General features: G+C 41.4%; 1 protein-coding gene across 5 annotated transcripts in view; it reads left to right on the top strand.

The window, feature by feature from the left end:
* Positions 1 to 362: 362 nt before the first annotated feature.
* Positions 363 to 15,157, top strand: part of LOC121921894 (zinc finger protein 397-like) — an 18,337-nt gene continuing 3,542 nt past the window's right edge. The window contains exons 1-4 of one of the 5 annotated variants that reach the window (XM_042450602.1): positions 369 to 433; positions 1,030 to 1,115; positions 3,237 to 4,179; positions 6,724 to 6,850. In XM_042450602.1, the coding sequence (XP_042306536.1) occupies positions 3,448 to 4,179; positions 6,724 to 6,850 (859 nt within the window). In that variant the 5' untranslated portion in view covers positions 369 to 433; positions 1,030 to 1,115; positions 3,237 to 3,447. The other 4 variants (XM_042450603.1, XM_042450607.1, XM_042450606.1 and 1 more) reach the window with 4 other exon arrangements.

Genomic DNA, 15,157 nt, shown 5'->3' with positions numbered 1-15,157 from the left:
TATAAATTATATATTATAAATATATATTACATAAATATATATTATAAATTTATAGTTTAGTTGTAGTTTTTTCCCTAGTTTATGGTCTTGCCACCATATATATATATGTATATATAATGTTATAGAAAATATATAAATTATATATTATAAATATACATTAAATATATATTATACATCTTTGTAGTTTAGTTGTAGTTTTTTCCCCTAGTTAATACTCTTCCCACCAGCAGGGGGCGCCTGTGTGTTGAAAAGGGCATTGCTGTTCAAGGGTTAAGGCGACAGAGTTCTGAGCCCTCAGGAGCCTTTGTGTGTGCTCTTCCTGCCTGCCTCTCCTTCCCTCCCTCTCTCTCTCTGTCCTCCAAGGGCGGGGCCTGGGAGTGATGGAGGGGATGCAATAGATCCCTGGGAATTGCAAAGGCAGAGAGGGAGGCAGGTAGGTGGGTGCAGCATTGGGAAAGAAAGAGGCCACTTTGGGAGGTTTCCTCATGCCCCTCTTCTTTCTTTGCTTGGAAAGTTTGGAGACAGAGCCCACTTTTGTAGATTTGGGGTGTTTTTGTCTTTTGTTGCATGGCCAACAACAGTGCTGCCCCTGGATATAGCAACTTAAAAAGGAGGAAGGGGGGGGAATATATATATGGAACATTGTTCAGTATTTGGTTATTTGACCTCCCATGACTTCTTTTTAATTAATGAATTTTAAACTGTAAATATTACACCCAGTTAACTGTCTTGTAATATTATTATTATCATTATTATTAATTATTATTATTATTATGCACAAACAATAAAAAGAAAACAACAACCCCTCCCCCAGAACTAGACTAACATTTACAAAGTATGCAAGCTAAACATCATTAATATATCTATATATCTATTATATTACACTGATTCCACAAACATTGAAACAATAGCTAATATGAACACTGATTCCTGAGTTTTGATACATCCTTGATTTTATGAACTTAAGGATAATTCAGCTTTTATTATTCTAGTCTAACCTACTTACTGCCCACTTCTATACATTTTCAGGCTTAACAACATCTTACAGACATATATGTAGCCTTTATATCCGATAAGCGTATATTTTAAACAGTGATCTCTCTTCATGCTTCAAAGTAATTATATTACCAAAATCTTACTTCAGTGACCCTTTTCAGCTTCTTAGCTGTCGAATGAACAAACTTGAAATGAAATAAACAAAATTTAAAATGGTAATTTTGTACTGTTTTTATATGAGTTTGACCGTTTTAAATTTGATTGTAATGTGTGGTGTTTTTTTATGTTGTTAATGTTGTTGTGGTGTTTTTTTTTAACTTGGATCCCTTTTGGGAGAAAAGGGGCTTACAAATAAAATAAATAACTAAATAAATACAATAAGTCGGAATACACCTTTGAAATTGAAATAGCATAGAAAATGTTAAAGTATAATTTAAACCTAACGTAGAATTCTTGTTATGTGTTGTTGTGCACCTTCAAATCCTTTCTCGCTTATGGCGACCCCAATGTTTAAATTCAAACACTGTTCCAGGAAGAGGGTCGGGAAAAAAACAGTAATGGGAGCCAGAACAGACCAGGCTGGATATCCTTGAAATAGAATAAATTGATTTTTCCAACCCATCATTCCAAATACTATCCAGGTTTGACCCTGCTTAGCTGCCAGGATCTGTTCATTGTGTATATTGTAATTCTATACAATATACACTTTTTATACAATATTTTAAATAATTTTGTGCAACATTTTTCTCCAGGCTGCATGCTGGCAACTGGGCAACAGCTTCCCCCTGAATGCAGGCTAACCGGGTGTCCTCCTTTTCCAGGACATGCCTTATATTTTAGCCTTCTGCCCAGGAGGAATTTCAAAATGTCCTCCATTTGGAGCCTGACTAAGAAGCATACATTTATATTTATACAGTCAGCCATCTTTATCCACGGATTTTTTAATCCACAGATTCAAGCATCCACAGCTTGAAAATATTCATAAAAAATAAAAATTCCAAATAGCAACCTTGATTTTCTATTTTATATAAGAGGCATCCTTTTACTATGTAGTTGTATTTATTAGGACTTGAGCATCCACGGATGTTGTTATCCATGGGGGGGGTCCCGGAGCCAAACCCCAGTGGATAACGAGGACCCACTCTATGAGTGTTTTTAGCTTTTATTGGAAATGTCTGACTTTTTTCTTGACTGTATGACATTTTGTGGTGCCCTGTCCTCCTTTGTGGTGAGGGCACCTGGTCATCCTGCCATTGATTGTCCATGGAGGTGCATCAGGAGAGCTACGTTTTGTTGATTGCCTCCCACCCAAGTCTTTTGAATCTCTCCTACATAGCTATACTGGCAGAGCCAGCATGGTGTAGTGGTTTGAAGGTTGGACTAAGACTTTGGATATCAGGGTTTGATTCCCAGCTTGGCTATGAAACCCACTGGGGGACCCTGGGTAAGTTACACTCTCTCAGCCTCAGAGGAAGTAAATGGCAAACCTCCTCTGAACAAATCATGCCAAGAAAACCCCACAATAGGGTTGCCATAAGTCTGAAACCATAAAACAACAACAACTGAACTTTATACTCTACCGGCATACAAACACTATAGAGTCTTCTCCTTAGTTTGGAGTCCTAGATGTCCTAGATCTAAAACCAGAAGCAATCGTGCAACACCTGTTTTGAAATCACTCCACCGGTTGCCCATCAGTTTCCAGGCTTAGTACAAGGTGTTGGTTATGACCTTTAAAGCCCTGTCCAACCTGTCTCCGGGACCACTTCCTTCCGTATAATCCACCGCATGAATTCAGGTCCTCTGGGAGGAACTTATTGCAGCCTATAAAAACTAGGCTGACTGCAACCACCCAGAGAAACTTTTCTTCAAGCACTCCCAGGAGATCTGTCATATTACCATCTTAGAGAGCTTTAAAAAGACAGTTCTCTTCCGGCAGGCCTTTCCTGAATAGTAAACCCATCCACCAACCAATTAAATTGTCCTTTTGAATATGTAGTAGCCTTATATCCTTGCTTTGTTTAATTTTCATGTATGCTTTAATAGTTAATTGTTTAATTTGATGTTTTAGGGGAGGGTGGGAACTGTTGGGACATGGGATTTATATGCATTTTTAATCTGTAAGCCGCCTGGACAGAGAGGCAGGATATAAATTATTATTATTATTATTATTATTATTATTATTATTATTATTATTTTCTCTCCCTTATTGTAACAGTGTGGTTTTTGCCCCTGTATAGTGGAAGAACATTTAACTGAGAAGTTTCAGCACCTTTGGATTGTTGAAAGGCCTCAGTTCTCTGCAGTCTTACTTGAGAAGCACCTTGTTTGGATGAGTCTTGTCACACTAACGGAACTTGAAGGATAAACCAGCAGGCTGGAGCATCTGTAAAGACGTGGTGCTGCAAAACATAGAGGAGGAGCACAACTAAGCCAATTTCCTTGGACAAAATGTCAGAGACCCAAGAGAAAAAGGCTGTGGTGTCTCTGATAAAGGAGGACTCGGATCCAGAAGTAAAGATGGAGGAAGAGGAGGAGAAGATGATAGTCTGTGAAGCAGGAGACCTAAGGGAAGGATCCATTCTTCTTAAAGCCAAGGTGAAACAGGAGCCAGAAGAAGGGCCCTCAAGGAACTGGGATGCCCAGCTGCAGGAATTTCTGGTGGCCCTACAGGCTCGTCCTCTGAGTGGAGGAACTCTACAGCTTCCTGAACTGAAGCAATTCAGTGATCCAACAATACTACAAATGCCCTTTCCAAGAGCAATAGCTTCCAACAAGTGGCCCAGAGAGCTGTGGGTTTCCCAAATCCAGCCACACCTCACTGGAGAAATGCAAGAGGATGCCACACACAGTGGGAAGGGGAAAGAGGGAGCTTCCTCTGGAGATGCTGTTGAGTTGGAGGCCCCGCATCAACAGTTTCGGGCATTGCGCTACCAAGAGGCCGATGGGCCCCGGGATTTTTGCAAACAGCTCCAAGAGCTTTGCCGCCAGTGGCTGAAGCCAGAGAGACACACCAAGGAGGAGATGTTGGAGCTGGTGACCCTGGAACAGTTCTTGGCTGTCGTGCCACCAGATATGCAGGCCTGGCTCAGGGAAAATGGTCCAGAGACATGTGCCCAAGCAGTAACCCTGGCAGAGGATTTTCTCCTGAGGCAACCAGAGGCCAAAGTCTGGGAAGGGCAGGTGAGTGTATTCCCCAATTGGTTTCCTTGAAATACTGTTATGGTGTTCAATCACCAGACATAACTACCCAACTGATTCAGTAAAGACTGGTCATTAATATCCTGGTTTCCAGGGAACAGCAATTGTTTTACTCTGGTGAGTTAATAATTCCTTGGGGCTAGATTGGGTTGAGCAAAGTTTCGACAGCAGGCGGCATGAAGCCTGCTAGATCCAAAGGTGCAGCTCCCGCTAAGCCTCTGAAGCTCCTTCTGCAAAACAGAGAGACACCCCCCCCCAAAGCTTTAAACAGCAAATAAATCTTGCTGCATCTTAGCACAGACAAGCTTTAGCTGGTTGCAACAATTTGTTGAGCAAATGCTCGTATCTCCTCCTTTTACCCCCTCACTCACTCTAGTCTTAGCTTAAACTCTAATCTCTCGCTTGCAAATGCTCCCACCTGTTCCTTCCATCACCCTCACTCCAGTTCAAGCTTAAAATTAACAAATTTGCAATATGTTTTTAAAATTGTTATTAAAATTGTCTTGGGTTGCTTCGGAGAGAAAGGCAGGATAGAAATTAATTAAATAATAATAATAATAATAATAATAATAATAATAATAATAATAATAATAATAATAATTGTATACACTTGGCTATATGTACAGGTTGATGGTAGGTTTTAGGAGTTTAGGATTGGTTTGTCAACCGCCCGGATTGGTTTGCCATAGGGCAGTATATAAATAAATATTATTATTATTATTATTATTATTATAGGAGCCAAAATTATAGATTTTGATATGACCTGTGGATAAGATGAGGGTAAAATTTAGGGGCCTGTAACAAAGGATTTAAAGGATGAAGCAAAGGAAAATGATACTGTACCAAAGAACGTACAAAATTCCGGCAGGCATAATAACTGTGGTCATACTAAAGACTGGATCAATGAGAGAGTAGAAGGAGGTCGGTGCTTCCAGGGCAGATTATGCTCTTAACTTTCACCAGGGGATAGTTCCTTTTTAAAAAAATAAGAGTTAAACTATAGCACTTACAATGACCCATGGATAAGTCGACTAAGGTTTTTTAGGGGTCAATTTTTTGACTAAAATTTCTAGACATCTGCATGAGTATTTATTTTATTTATTTATTAAAATGTCTTTTTAAAGTTTTTTTAAGTATCTATAAAATGTAACTTGTTACTCCACTGCAGTCACATCACTTTAAGCTTTGTTACTCTTGAAGTGTAATTTTGTTACAGTAATTACTCCATAAAGAACATGGTTGTGTGACTACAGAGGGAGCAAGGGCCAATTTGTGACCCTCCCCACTCTCACCATGGGCTACAAAGTCACTTTGTAGTGCACAGAAAATAATTGGGGTCTCTTCCAACTTCCAGTATCACTCTCGGTCACCATTTTTATCCAAATAATGATTGGGAAAATACCTTTGGGTAGTGTTGGAAGCTTGGCGGGGGATTAGAATGGCAAACTACCATGTCTGTACACAGTGTTGGGGCAGATACGTAAGTGCACTCTCTAATAGTGGAGGTTTCAGGATGCTTTGTAGACCTCCTGAGGAATTGCAAAATGAAGTTTGGGGGCTCCACATCCCCAACCTCTGTTATAGAAGGATCTTGTAGACCAGTGGTTTCCAAACTTGTTTTGGTCGTCTGCTCACAGAATATCCAGCCAACTTGACCAACAGTCATTCTGGGAAGTGGCATTCAAAATACCTGAAGAACCACTGTTTGGGAACCACTCTTGTAGATGGTCCCTAGGAAAGAATCAGATCTCGGCAATAATGACACATAACTAACACTGCATCTACTGAGGTGGTTTTTTTTAAATTGAGAGTATAACAAAGGGCTCATACAGACAGGTCAACATAAAGCTGCTTCGGGTCACTTTGAAAGTATGCTGTTTAAATGATGCATTCATCCTAAGAGGCCAGAAACTGTGCCAAAGCTGCATTTCAGTCCTTATGGGCCCTGTATGGGCTCAGAATTACATTTCAAGAGTAACACAGTTTGGAGTGATGTGACTGCAGTGGAGTAACAAGTTACATTTTTCAGGGCCCGAACAGACAGGCCAAAATAAAGCTGCTTTGGGTCACTTTGGAGGTATACTGTTTAAATGATGCATGCATCCTAAGAGGCTGGAGCTGTGCCAAAGCCATGCTTACTGGAGGACAGTTTTGGCGCAGCTTCTGGCCTCTTAAGATGCATGTGTCATTTAAGCAGGATACCTCCAAAGTGACCCGAAGCAGCTTTATTTTGCCCTGCCTGTTCAGGCTCATAGATACTTAAAAATATTTTTAAAAGAAGCTTTGATGGCTTTATATAGTTTTAGATTCCACCAAAATATTAGGAGGAACTTCCTGATAGTAAGAGCTATCTAGTCCCCATCACGGGACTAGAAGAAGCACAGCAACAGCAATATATTCAATTGGTGGTATGTCTGGTATTAGTTTGTACTGATAGTGCAGTTTACATAAGAAAGCTGTCTCACACCATCTCAACACTAATTTTCTTTCATCCTGACTTGAATTTGAATTTCTATCCTATCCTAGATCACAGCAGTGTCTGAAGAGGATTTGGTAAATCCCACCGAAGCAAACCAAGTTCAGCCAGACTTGGTGAAGGTGCAGATCTTCACAGAAGCCAAGCAGGAGAGCGAAGAGAATTCGTCCTTGTTGGGTAAGTCTCTTTTGGGGGCATCTTTCTCTGAGTTCAGTAGCACTTCTGAAGTTGTTTTACCTCTGGTTATATTGAATTTCTGGAAACAAATGAAGGGTGTTGTCCTTTCTTATTACTGTCAAAGTCCTTGAATTATGATCAAATTTTACATACAAATGCATTCAATTACCGACCACAAATGGTCTCAAAATTGGTTGCCAGCTGCTCATTAATACCTTGGGAAAGGTGGCAAAGCTGTGAAACTGAGGCTGAGTGGTTCCTGTTTTATGTTTCTTGCTTAGAGTGCAAGGGAGACAGTCTGTGCTTCATAGAGTTGCTAGAAGAGAAACAAGGAATAGATCTTAGATTGGAAGTGGGCAGATCTAAGGCTTGCACTGGTTACATGTATTGATTTATCCCACCTTTTCTCTAAGAAGCTCAAGGAAATGTATTTGGTGCCGTCCCTCCTTGCTTTACTTTTACAGCAAAGACCTCCCCTGTGAGGTAGATTGGGCACAGATAGAGTATGAACAGCTCAGGGTCACTCAGGTAGCTGTGGGGACTTCACCTTGGTTCTCCCAGATTCCATCCAATATACCATATGGCTTTGTTACAGATGATCCAGATATCTACCTGTAAATCCTGATTTACCATCTTAGATTTCCATGGATGAATGGTCTCCAGAGTCATAGTCCAACACCCAAACTACTACACCATTCTGGGCCTACCAGTGATTTCCTCTCCATTTTCCCAGTTAGCAACAGTCCTGGTTGTCCCTTATAAAAAATGGAAAATCAAGGTAAATTATACTTTTTGGAACATTTTCAAACCGTGTACGCTTAATCCGTGTATAAAAAACCGTGTATAAGAAGGGCCGACTGTTATAAATTATATCTTATAAATATATATTACAATATATATTATAATTTATAGTTTAGTTGTCGTTTTTTCCCTAGTTTATGGTCTTGCCACCATGTATATCCATATATAATATATATATGTAATATAATGTTATAGAAAATATAAAATTATATATTATAAAACTAACTATATATTATAATCTTGTAGTTTTAGGTTTGTAGTTTTTTTTCCCCTAGTACACTCTTCCCACCAGCAGGGGGCGTCTGTGTGTTGAAAGGCATTGCTGTCAAGGGTTAAGGCGACAGAGTTCTGAGCCCTAGAGCGGCTCGGAGCCTTTGTGTGTGCTCTTCCTCCTGCCTCTCCTTCCCTCCCTCTCTCTCTCTGTCCTCCAAGGGCGGGGCCTGGGAGTGATGGAGGGGATGCAATAGATCCCTGGGAATTGCAAAGGCAGAGAGGGAGGCAGGTAGGTGGGTGCAGCATGGGAAGAAAGAGGCCACTTTGGGAGGTTTCCTCATGCCCCTCTTCTTCTTTGCTTGGAAAGTTTGGAGGCAGAGCCCACTTTTGTAGATTTGGGGTGTTTTGTCTTTTGTTGCATGGCCAACAACAGTGCTGCCCCTGGATTCAACTTAAAAGGAGGAAGGGGGGGGGGAATATCTATATGGAACATTTGTCCGTATTTGGTTTTTGACCTCCCCTGATTCTTTTAATTAATGAATTTAAACTGTAAATATTACACCCAGTTAACTGTCTTGTAATAATATTTTTATTATTATATTATTATTATTATTATATTATTATCACAAACAATAAAAAGAAAACACAACCCCTCCCCCCCCAGAAACGTAGACTAACATTTACAAAAGTATGCAGCTAACATCATTAATATATCTATATATCTATTATTACACTGATTCCACAAACATGAAACAAGCTATATGAAACATGATTCCTGAGTTTGATACCATCCTTGATTTATGAACTTAGGATAATCAGCTTTTATTATCTAGTCTAACCTACTTACTGCCCACACTTCTATACATTTTCAGGATTAACAACATCTTACATGACAGACATAGAGTAGCCTTTATAATCCGATAAGCGTATATTTTAAAACCTTGATCTCTCCATCTCAAGGGAATATATACCAAAATCTTACTTCAGGGACCCTTTCAGCTTCTTAGCTGTCGAATGAACAAACTTGAAATGAAATAAACAAAATTTAAATGGTACTTTTGTACTGTTTTATATGAGTTTGACCGTTTTAAATTGATTGTATGTGTGGGGTTTTTTATGTTGTTAATGTTGTTGTGGTGTTTTTTTTTAACTTGGATCCTTTTGAGAAAAGGGGCTTACAAACAAAAATAAATAACTACCAATAAATACAATAAGTCGGACTACACCTTTGAAATTGAAATAGCATAAGAAATGTTAAAGTATAATTTAAACCTAACTAGAATTCTTGTTATGTGTTGTTGTGCAACCTTCAAATCCTTTCTCGCTTATGGCGACCCCAATGTTTAAATTCAAACACTGTTCCAGGAAGAGGGTCGGGAAACAAAAACAGAATGGGAGGCCAGACAGCCAGGCTGGGATATAAATCCTGAAATAGAATAAATTGATTTTTCCAACCCATCATTCCAAATACTATTCCAGGTTTGACCCTGCTTAGCTGCCAGGATCTGTTCATTGTGTATATTGTAATTCTTACAATATACACTTTTATACAATATTTTAATAATTTTGTGCAACTTTCTTCTGCAACCTAGGCCATGCTGGCAACTGGGCACAGCTTCCCCCTGAATGCAGGCTAACCAGGTGTCCTCCTTTTCCCCAGGACATGCCTATTTAGCTTGCTGCCCAGGAGGAATTTCAAAATGTCCTCCATTTGGAGCCTGACTAAGACAGGCATTATGTTATACAGTCAGCCACTTTATCCCGGATTTTTATCCACAGATTCAAGCCACCCAGCTGAAAATATCATAAAAATAAAAATCCAAGTACAAACCTGTGATTTTCTATTTTATATAAAGGGCATCCTTTTACTATGTAGTTGTATTTTTAGGACTGACAGCCCCACGATGTTGATCCATGGGGGGGGGGGGGTCCCGGAGCCAAACCCAGTGGATAACGAGGACCCACTCTATGAGTGTTTTTAGCTTTTATTGGAATGTCTGACTTTTCTTGACTGGCTGACATTTTGTGGTGCCCCTGTCCTCCTTTGTGGTGCGGGCACCTGGTCAGCCTGCCATTGATGTCCCATGGAGGTGCATCGGAGAGCTACGTTTGTTGATTGCCTCCCACCCAAGTCTTTTGAATCTCTCCTACATAGCTATACTGGCAGAGCCAGCATGTGTAGTGGTTTGAAGGTTGGACTGAAGACTTTGGATATCAGGGTTGGATTCCCAGCTTGGCTATGAAACCCACTGGGACCCTGGGTAAGTTACACTCTCTCTCGCGCCTCAGGAAGTAATGGCAAACTCCTCTGAACAATCATGCCAAGGCAAAACCCCCACAATAGGGTTGCCATATCTGAAACAAAAACAACAACTGACTTTATACTCTACCGGCATACAAACACTATAGGTCTTCTCCTAGTTTGGAGTCCTAGATGTCCTAGATCTAAACCAGAAGCAATCGTGCAACACCTGTTTTGGAAATCACCCCACCGGTTGCCCATCAGTTTCCAGGCGGAGTACAAGGTGTGTGTTATGACCTTTAAAGCCCTGTCAACCTGTCTCCGGGACCACTTCCTTCCGTATAATCCACCGCATGAATTCAGGTCCTCTGGGAGGACTTATTGGCAGCCTATAAAACTGGCTGACTGCAACCACCCAGAAACTTTTCTTCACGACTCCCAGGAGAGCTGTCCATATACCATCTTAGAGAGCTTTAAAAAGACAGTTCTCTCTCCGGCAGGCCTTTCCTGAATAGAACCCATCCACCAACCAATTGAATGTCCTTTTGAATATGTAGTAGCCTTTAGTCCTGCTTGCTTTTGTAAGTTTCTGTATGCTTCTATATTCATTGTTTAATTTGATGTTTTCAGGGGAGGGTGGGAACTGTTGGGACATGGATGTATATGGCATTTTTAATCGTGAAGCCGCCTGGACAGAGAGGCAGGATATAAATTCTATTATTATTAGATTATTCATTATTATTATTATTATTTCTCCTTCCCTATGGTAACAGTGTGGGTTTTTGCCCCTGTGGATAGTGGAAGAACATTTAACTGAGAAGTTTCAGCCCTTTGGATTGTTGAAGGCCTCGTTCTCTGCAGTCTTACTTGAGAAGCACCCCTGTTTGGATGGAGTCTTGTCACACTAACGGAACTTGAAGGATAAACCAGCAGGCTGGAGCATCTGTAAAGACGTGGTGCTGCAAAACATAGAGGAGGAGCACAACTAAGCCAATTTCCTTGGACAAAATGTCAGAGACCCACAGAGACAAAGGCTTGGTGTCTCTGATAAAGGAGGCTCGGATCCAGACGTAAAGTGGAGAAGGAGGAAGAGAGATGAGTCTGTGGCAGGAGCCTAAGGGAAGATCCATTTCTTCTTAAAGCCAAGGTGAAACAGGAGCCAGAAGAGGGCCCTCAAGGAACTGGGATGCCCAGCTGCAGGGAATTTCTGGTGGCCCTACAGGCTCGTCCTCGGAGTGGAGGAACTCTACAGCTTCCTGAACTGAAGCAATTAGTGATCCAACAATACTACAATGCCCTTTCCAAGAGCAATAGCTTCCAACAAGTGGCCCAGAGAGCTGTGGGTTTCCCAATCCAGCCACACCTACTGGAGAAATGCAAGAGGAGCCACACACAGTGGGGAAGGGGAAAGAGGGGAGCTTCCTCTGGAGATGCTGTGAGTTGGAGGCCCGCATCACACAGTTTCGGGCATGCGCTACCAACGAGGCCGATGGGCCCCGGGATTTTGGCAACAGCTCCAAGAGCGTTGCCGCAGTGGCTGAAGCCAGAGAGACACACCAAGGAGGGATGTTGGGCTGGTGACCGGGAACAGTTCTTGGCTGTCGTGCCACCAGATATGCAGGCCTGGTCTCAGGGGAAAATGGTCCAGAGACATGTGCCCCAAGCAGTAACCTCGGCAGAGGATTTTCTCCTGAGGCAACCAGAGGCCAAAGTCGGGGAAGGGCAGGTGAGTGTATTCCCCAATGGTTTCCTGAAATACTGTTAGGTGTTCAACACCAGACAAACTACCCAACGGATTCAGTAAAGGACTGGTCATTAATATCCTGGTTTTGCCAGGGAACAGCATGTTTACTCTGGTGGAGTAAATTCCTTGGGGCTAGATTGGGTTGAGCAGTTTCGACAGCAGGGCATGAAGCCTGCTAGATCCAAAGGTGCAGCCCCGCTAAGCCTCTGAAGCTCCTTCTGCAAACAGAGAGACACCCCCCCCCCAAAGCTTTAAACAGCAAATAATCTTGCTGCATCTTACACGACAAGCTTTAGCTGGTTGCAACAATTTGTTGAGCAAATGCCGTATCCCTCCTTTTATCCCCCTCACTCACTCTAGTCTTGCTTAAACTCGAATCTCTCACTTGCAATGCTCCCACCTGTTCTTCCATCCCCCTCACTCCAGTTCAGCCTTAAAATTAACAATTTGCAATAGTTTTTAAATTGTTATTAAAATTGTCTTGGGTTGGCTTCGGAGAAGAGGCAGAGAAATAGATAACATAATAAGATAATAATTCATCATAAAAATAAGTAATAATAATATAGTATAGACACTTGGCTATTGTACAGGGTGATGGTAGGTTTTAAGGACCAAAAATTATAGATTTAGATATTGGACCTGTGGATAAGATGAGGTAAAATTTAGGGGCCTGTAACAAGGATTTAAAGGAGAAGCAAAGGAAAATGATACCCAAAGAACATACAAATTCCGGCAGGCATAATAACTGTGGTCATACTAAAGACGGATCAATGAGAGAGTAGAAGGAGGTCGGTGCTTCCGGCAGATGTATGCTCTTAACTTCACCAGGGGATAGTTCCTTTTTTAAAAAATAAGAGTTAAACATAGCACTTACAATGACCCATGGATAAGTCCGACTAAGTTTTTTAGGGGTCAATTTTTTGACTAAAATTTACCTGACACTGCATGGTATTATTTATTGTATTTTAAATGCTTTTAAAGTTTTTTTAAGATCTATAAAATAACTGTTACTGCACAGGCGTCACATCACTTAAGCTTTGTTACTCGTGAAGGGTAATTTTGTTACCATAATTACTCCATAAAGAACATGGTTGTGTGACTACAGAGAGCAGGGCCAATTGGTGACCCTCCCCACTCCCACCATGGGCTACAACAGTTGTAGTGCACAAAAATAATTGGGGTCTCTTCCAACTTCCAACTCTCGGTCACCATTTTTATCCCAAGAAGTTGAGGAAAAGCCTTTGGGTATGTGGAAGCTTGGCGGGGATTAGAATGGCAAACTACCATGTCTGTCACAGTGTTGGGGCGATGACAGTAAGTGCACTCTCTAATAGTGGAGGTTCAGGATGCTTGTAGACCTCGAGGAATTGAAAAATGAAGTTTGGGGGCTCCACATCCCCAACCTCTGTTATAGAAGGATCTTGTAGACCAGTGGTTTTCCAAACTGTTTTGGTCGTCTGCTCACAGAATACCCAGCCAACTGACCAACAGTCATTCTGGGAAGTGGCATTCAAAATACCTGAAGACACTGTGTGGAACCACCTTGTAGATGGTCCCTAGAAAGAACAGATCTCGGCAATATGACACATAACGACACTGCATCACTGAGGTGTTGTTTTTTTTTAAATTGAGAGTATAACAAAGGGCTCATACAGACAGTCAACATAAAGCTGCTTCGGGTCACTTTGAAAGTAGCTTGTTTAAATGATGCATTCATCCTAGAGGCCAGAAACTGTGCAAAGCTGCATTTCAGTCCTTATGGGCCCGGTATGGGCCAGAATTACATTTCAAAGTAACACAGCTGGAGTGTGGGTGATGCAGTGGAGTAACAAGTTACATTTTTCAGGGCCCGAACAGACAGGCCAAAATAAAGCTGCTTTGGGTCACTTTGGAGGTATACTGTTTAATGATGCATGCACCTAAGAGGCTGGAGCTGTGCAAAGCCATGCTACTGGAGGACAGTTTTGGCGCAGCTTCTGCCTCTTAAGTGCATGTGTCATTTAAGCAGGATCCTCCAAAGTGACCCAAGCAGCTTTATTTTGCCCTGCCTGTTCAGGCTCATAGAACGTAAAATATTTAAAAGAAGCTTGATGGCTTTTATATAGTTTTAGATTCCACCCAAATATTAGGAGAGCACTTCCTGATAGTAAGAGCTATCTATCCCATCACGGGACTAGAAGAAGCCAAGCAACAGCAATAATATTCAATTGGTGGTATGTCTGGTATTAGTTTTTACTGATAGTGCAGTTTACCATAAGAAAGCTGTCTCACCACCTTCTCAACCTAATTTCTTTCATCCTGATTGATGTTGAATTCTACCTATCTAGATCACAGCAGTGTCGAAGAGGATTTGGAAATCCCACCGAAGCAAACCAAGTTCAGCCAGAGCCTTGGTGAAGGTGCAGATCTTCACAGAAGCCAAGCAGGAGAGCGAAGAGAATTCGTCCTGTTGGGTAAGTCTCTTTTGGGGGCACTTCTCTGAGTTCAGTAGCACTTTCTGAAGTTGTTTTTACCTCTGGTTATATTGAATTCTGGAAACAAATGAAGGGTGTTGTCCCTTTCTTATTACTGTCAAAGTCCTGAATTATGATCAAATTTTACATACAAATGCATTCAATTACCGACCACAAATGGTCTCAAAATTGGTTGCCAGCTGCTCCATATACCTTGGGAAAGGTGGCAAAGCTGTGAAACTGAGGCTGAGTGGTTCCTGTTTTATGTTCTTGCTTAGAGTGCAAGGGAGACAGTCTGTGCTTCATAGAGTTGCTAGAAGAGAAACAAGGAATAGATCTTAGATTGGAAGTGGGCAGATCTAAGGCTGCACTGGTTACAGGTATTGATTTATCCCACCTTTTCTCTAAGAAGCTCAAGGAAATGTATTTGGTGCGCCCTCCTTGCTTTACTTTTACAGCAAAGACCTCCCTGTGAGGTAGATTGGGCACAGAGAGTATGAACAGCTCAGGGTCACTCAGGTAGCTGGGGGGACTTCACCTTGGTTCTCCCAGATTCCATCCAATATACCATATGGCTTTGTTACAGATGATCCAGATATCTACCTGTAAATCCTGATTTACCATCTAGATTTCCATGGATGAATGGTCTCCAGAGTCATAGTCCAACACCCAAACTACTACACCATTCTGGGCCTACCAGTGTTCCCCCCATTTCCCAGTTAGCAACAGTCCTGGTTGACTTTCCAGGGGTTAGAAGAGCTACAGTTGGTGGACTACTGTGGCAAGACACTGTATTATTTATTTATTATTTACTTCGATCCATGGGAGAGGCGGGAATAGAAATAAAAATTTAT

The sequence above is a fragment of the Sceloporus undulatus genome, chromosome 2 (assembly GCF_019175285.1).
Source record: "Sceloporus undulatus isolate JIND9_A2432 ecotype Alabama chromosome 2, SceUnd_v1.1, whole genome shotgun sequence".
In the NCBI taxonomy this organism is placed as follows: Eukaryota; Metazoa; Chordata; class Lepidosauria; order Squamata; family Phrynosomatidae; genus Sceloporus; species Sceloporus undulatus.
This window is presented reverse-complemented; position numbering and strand designations above follow the sequence as displayed.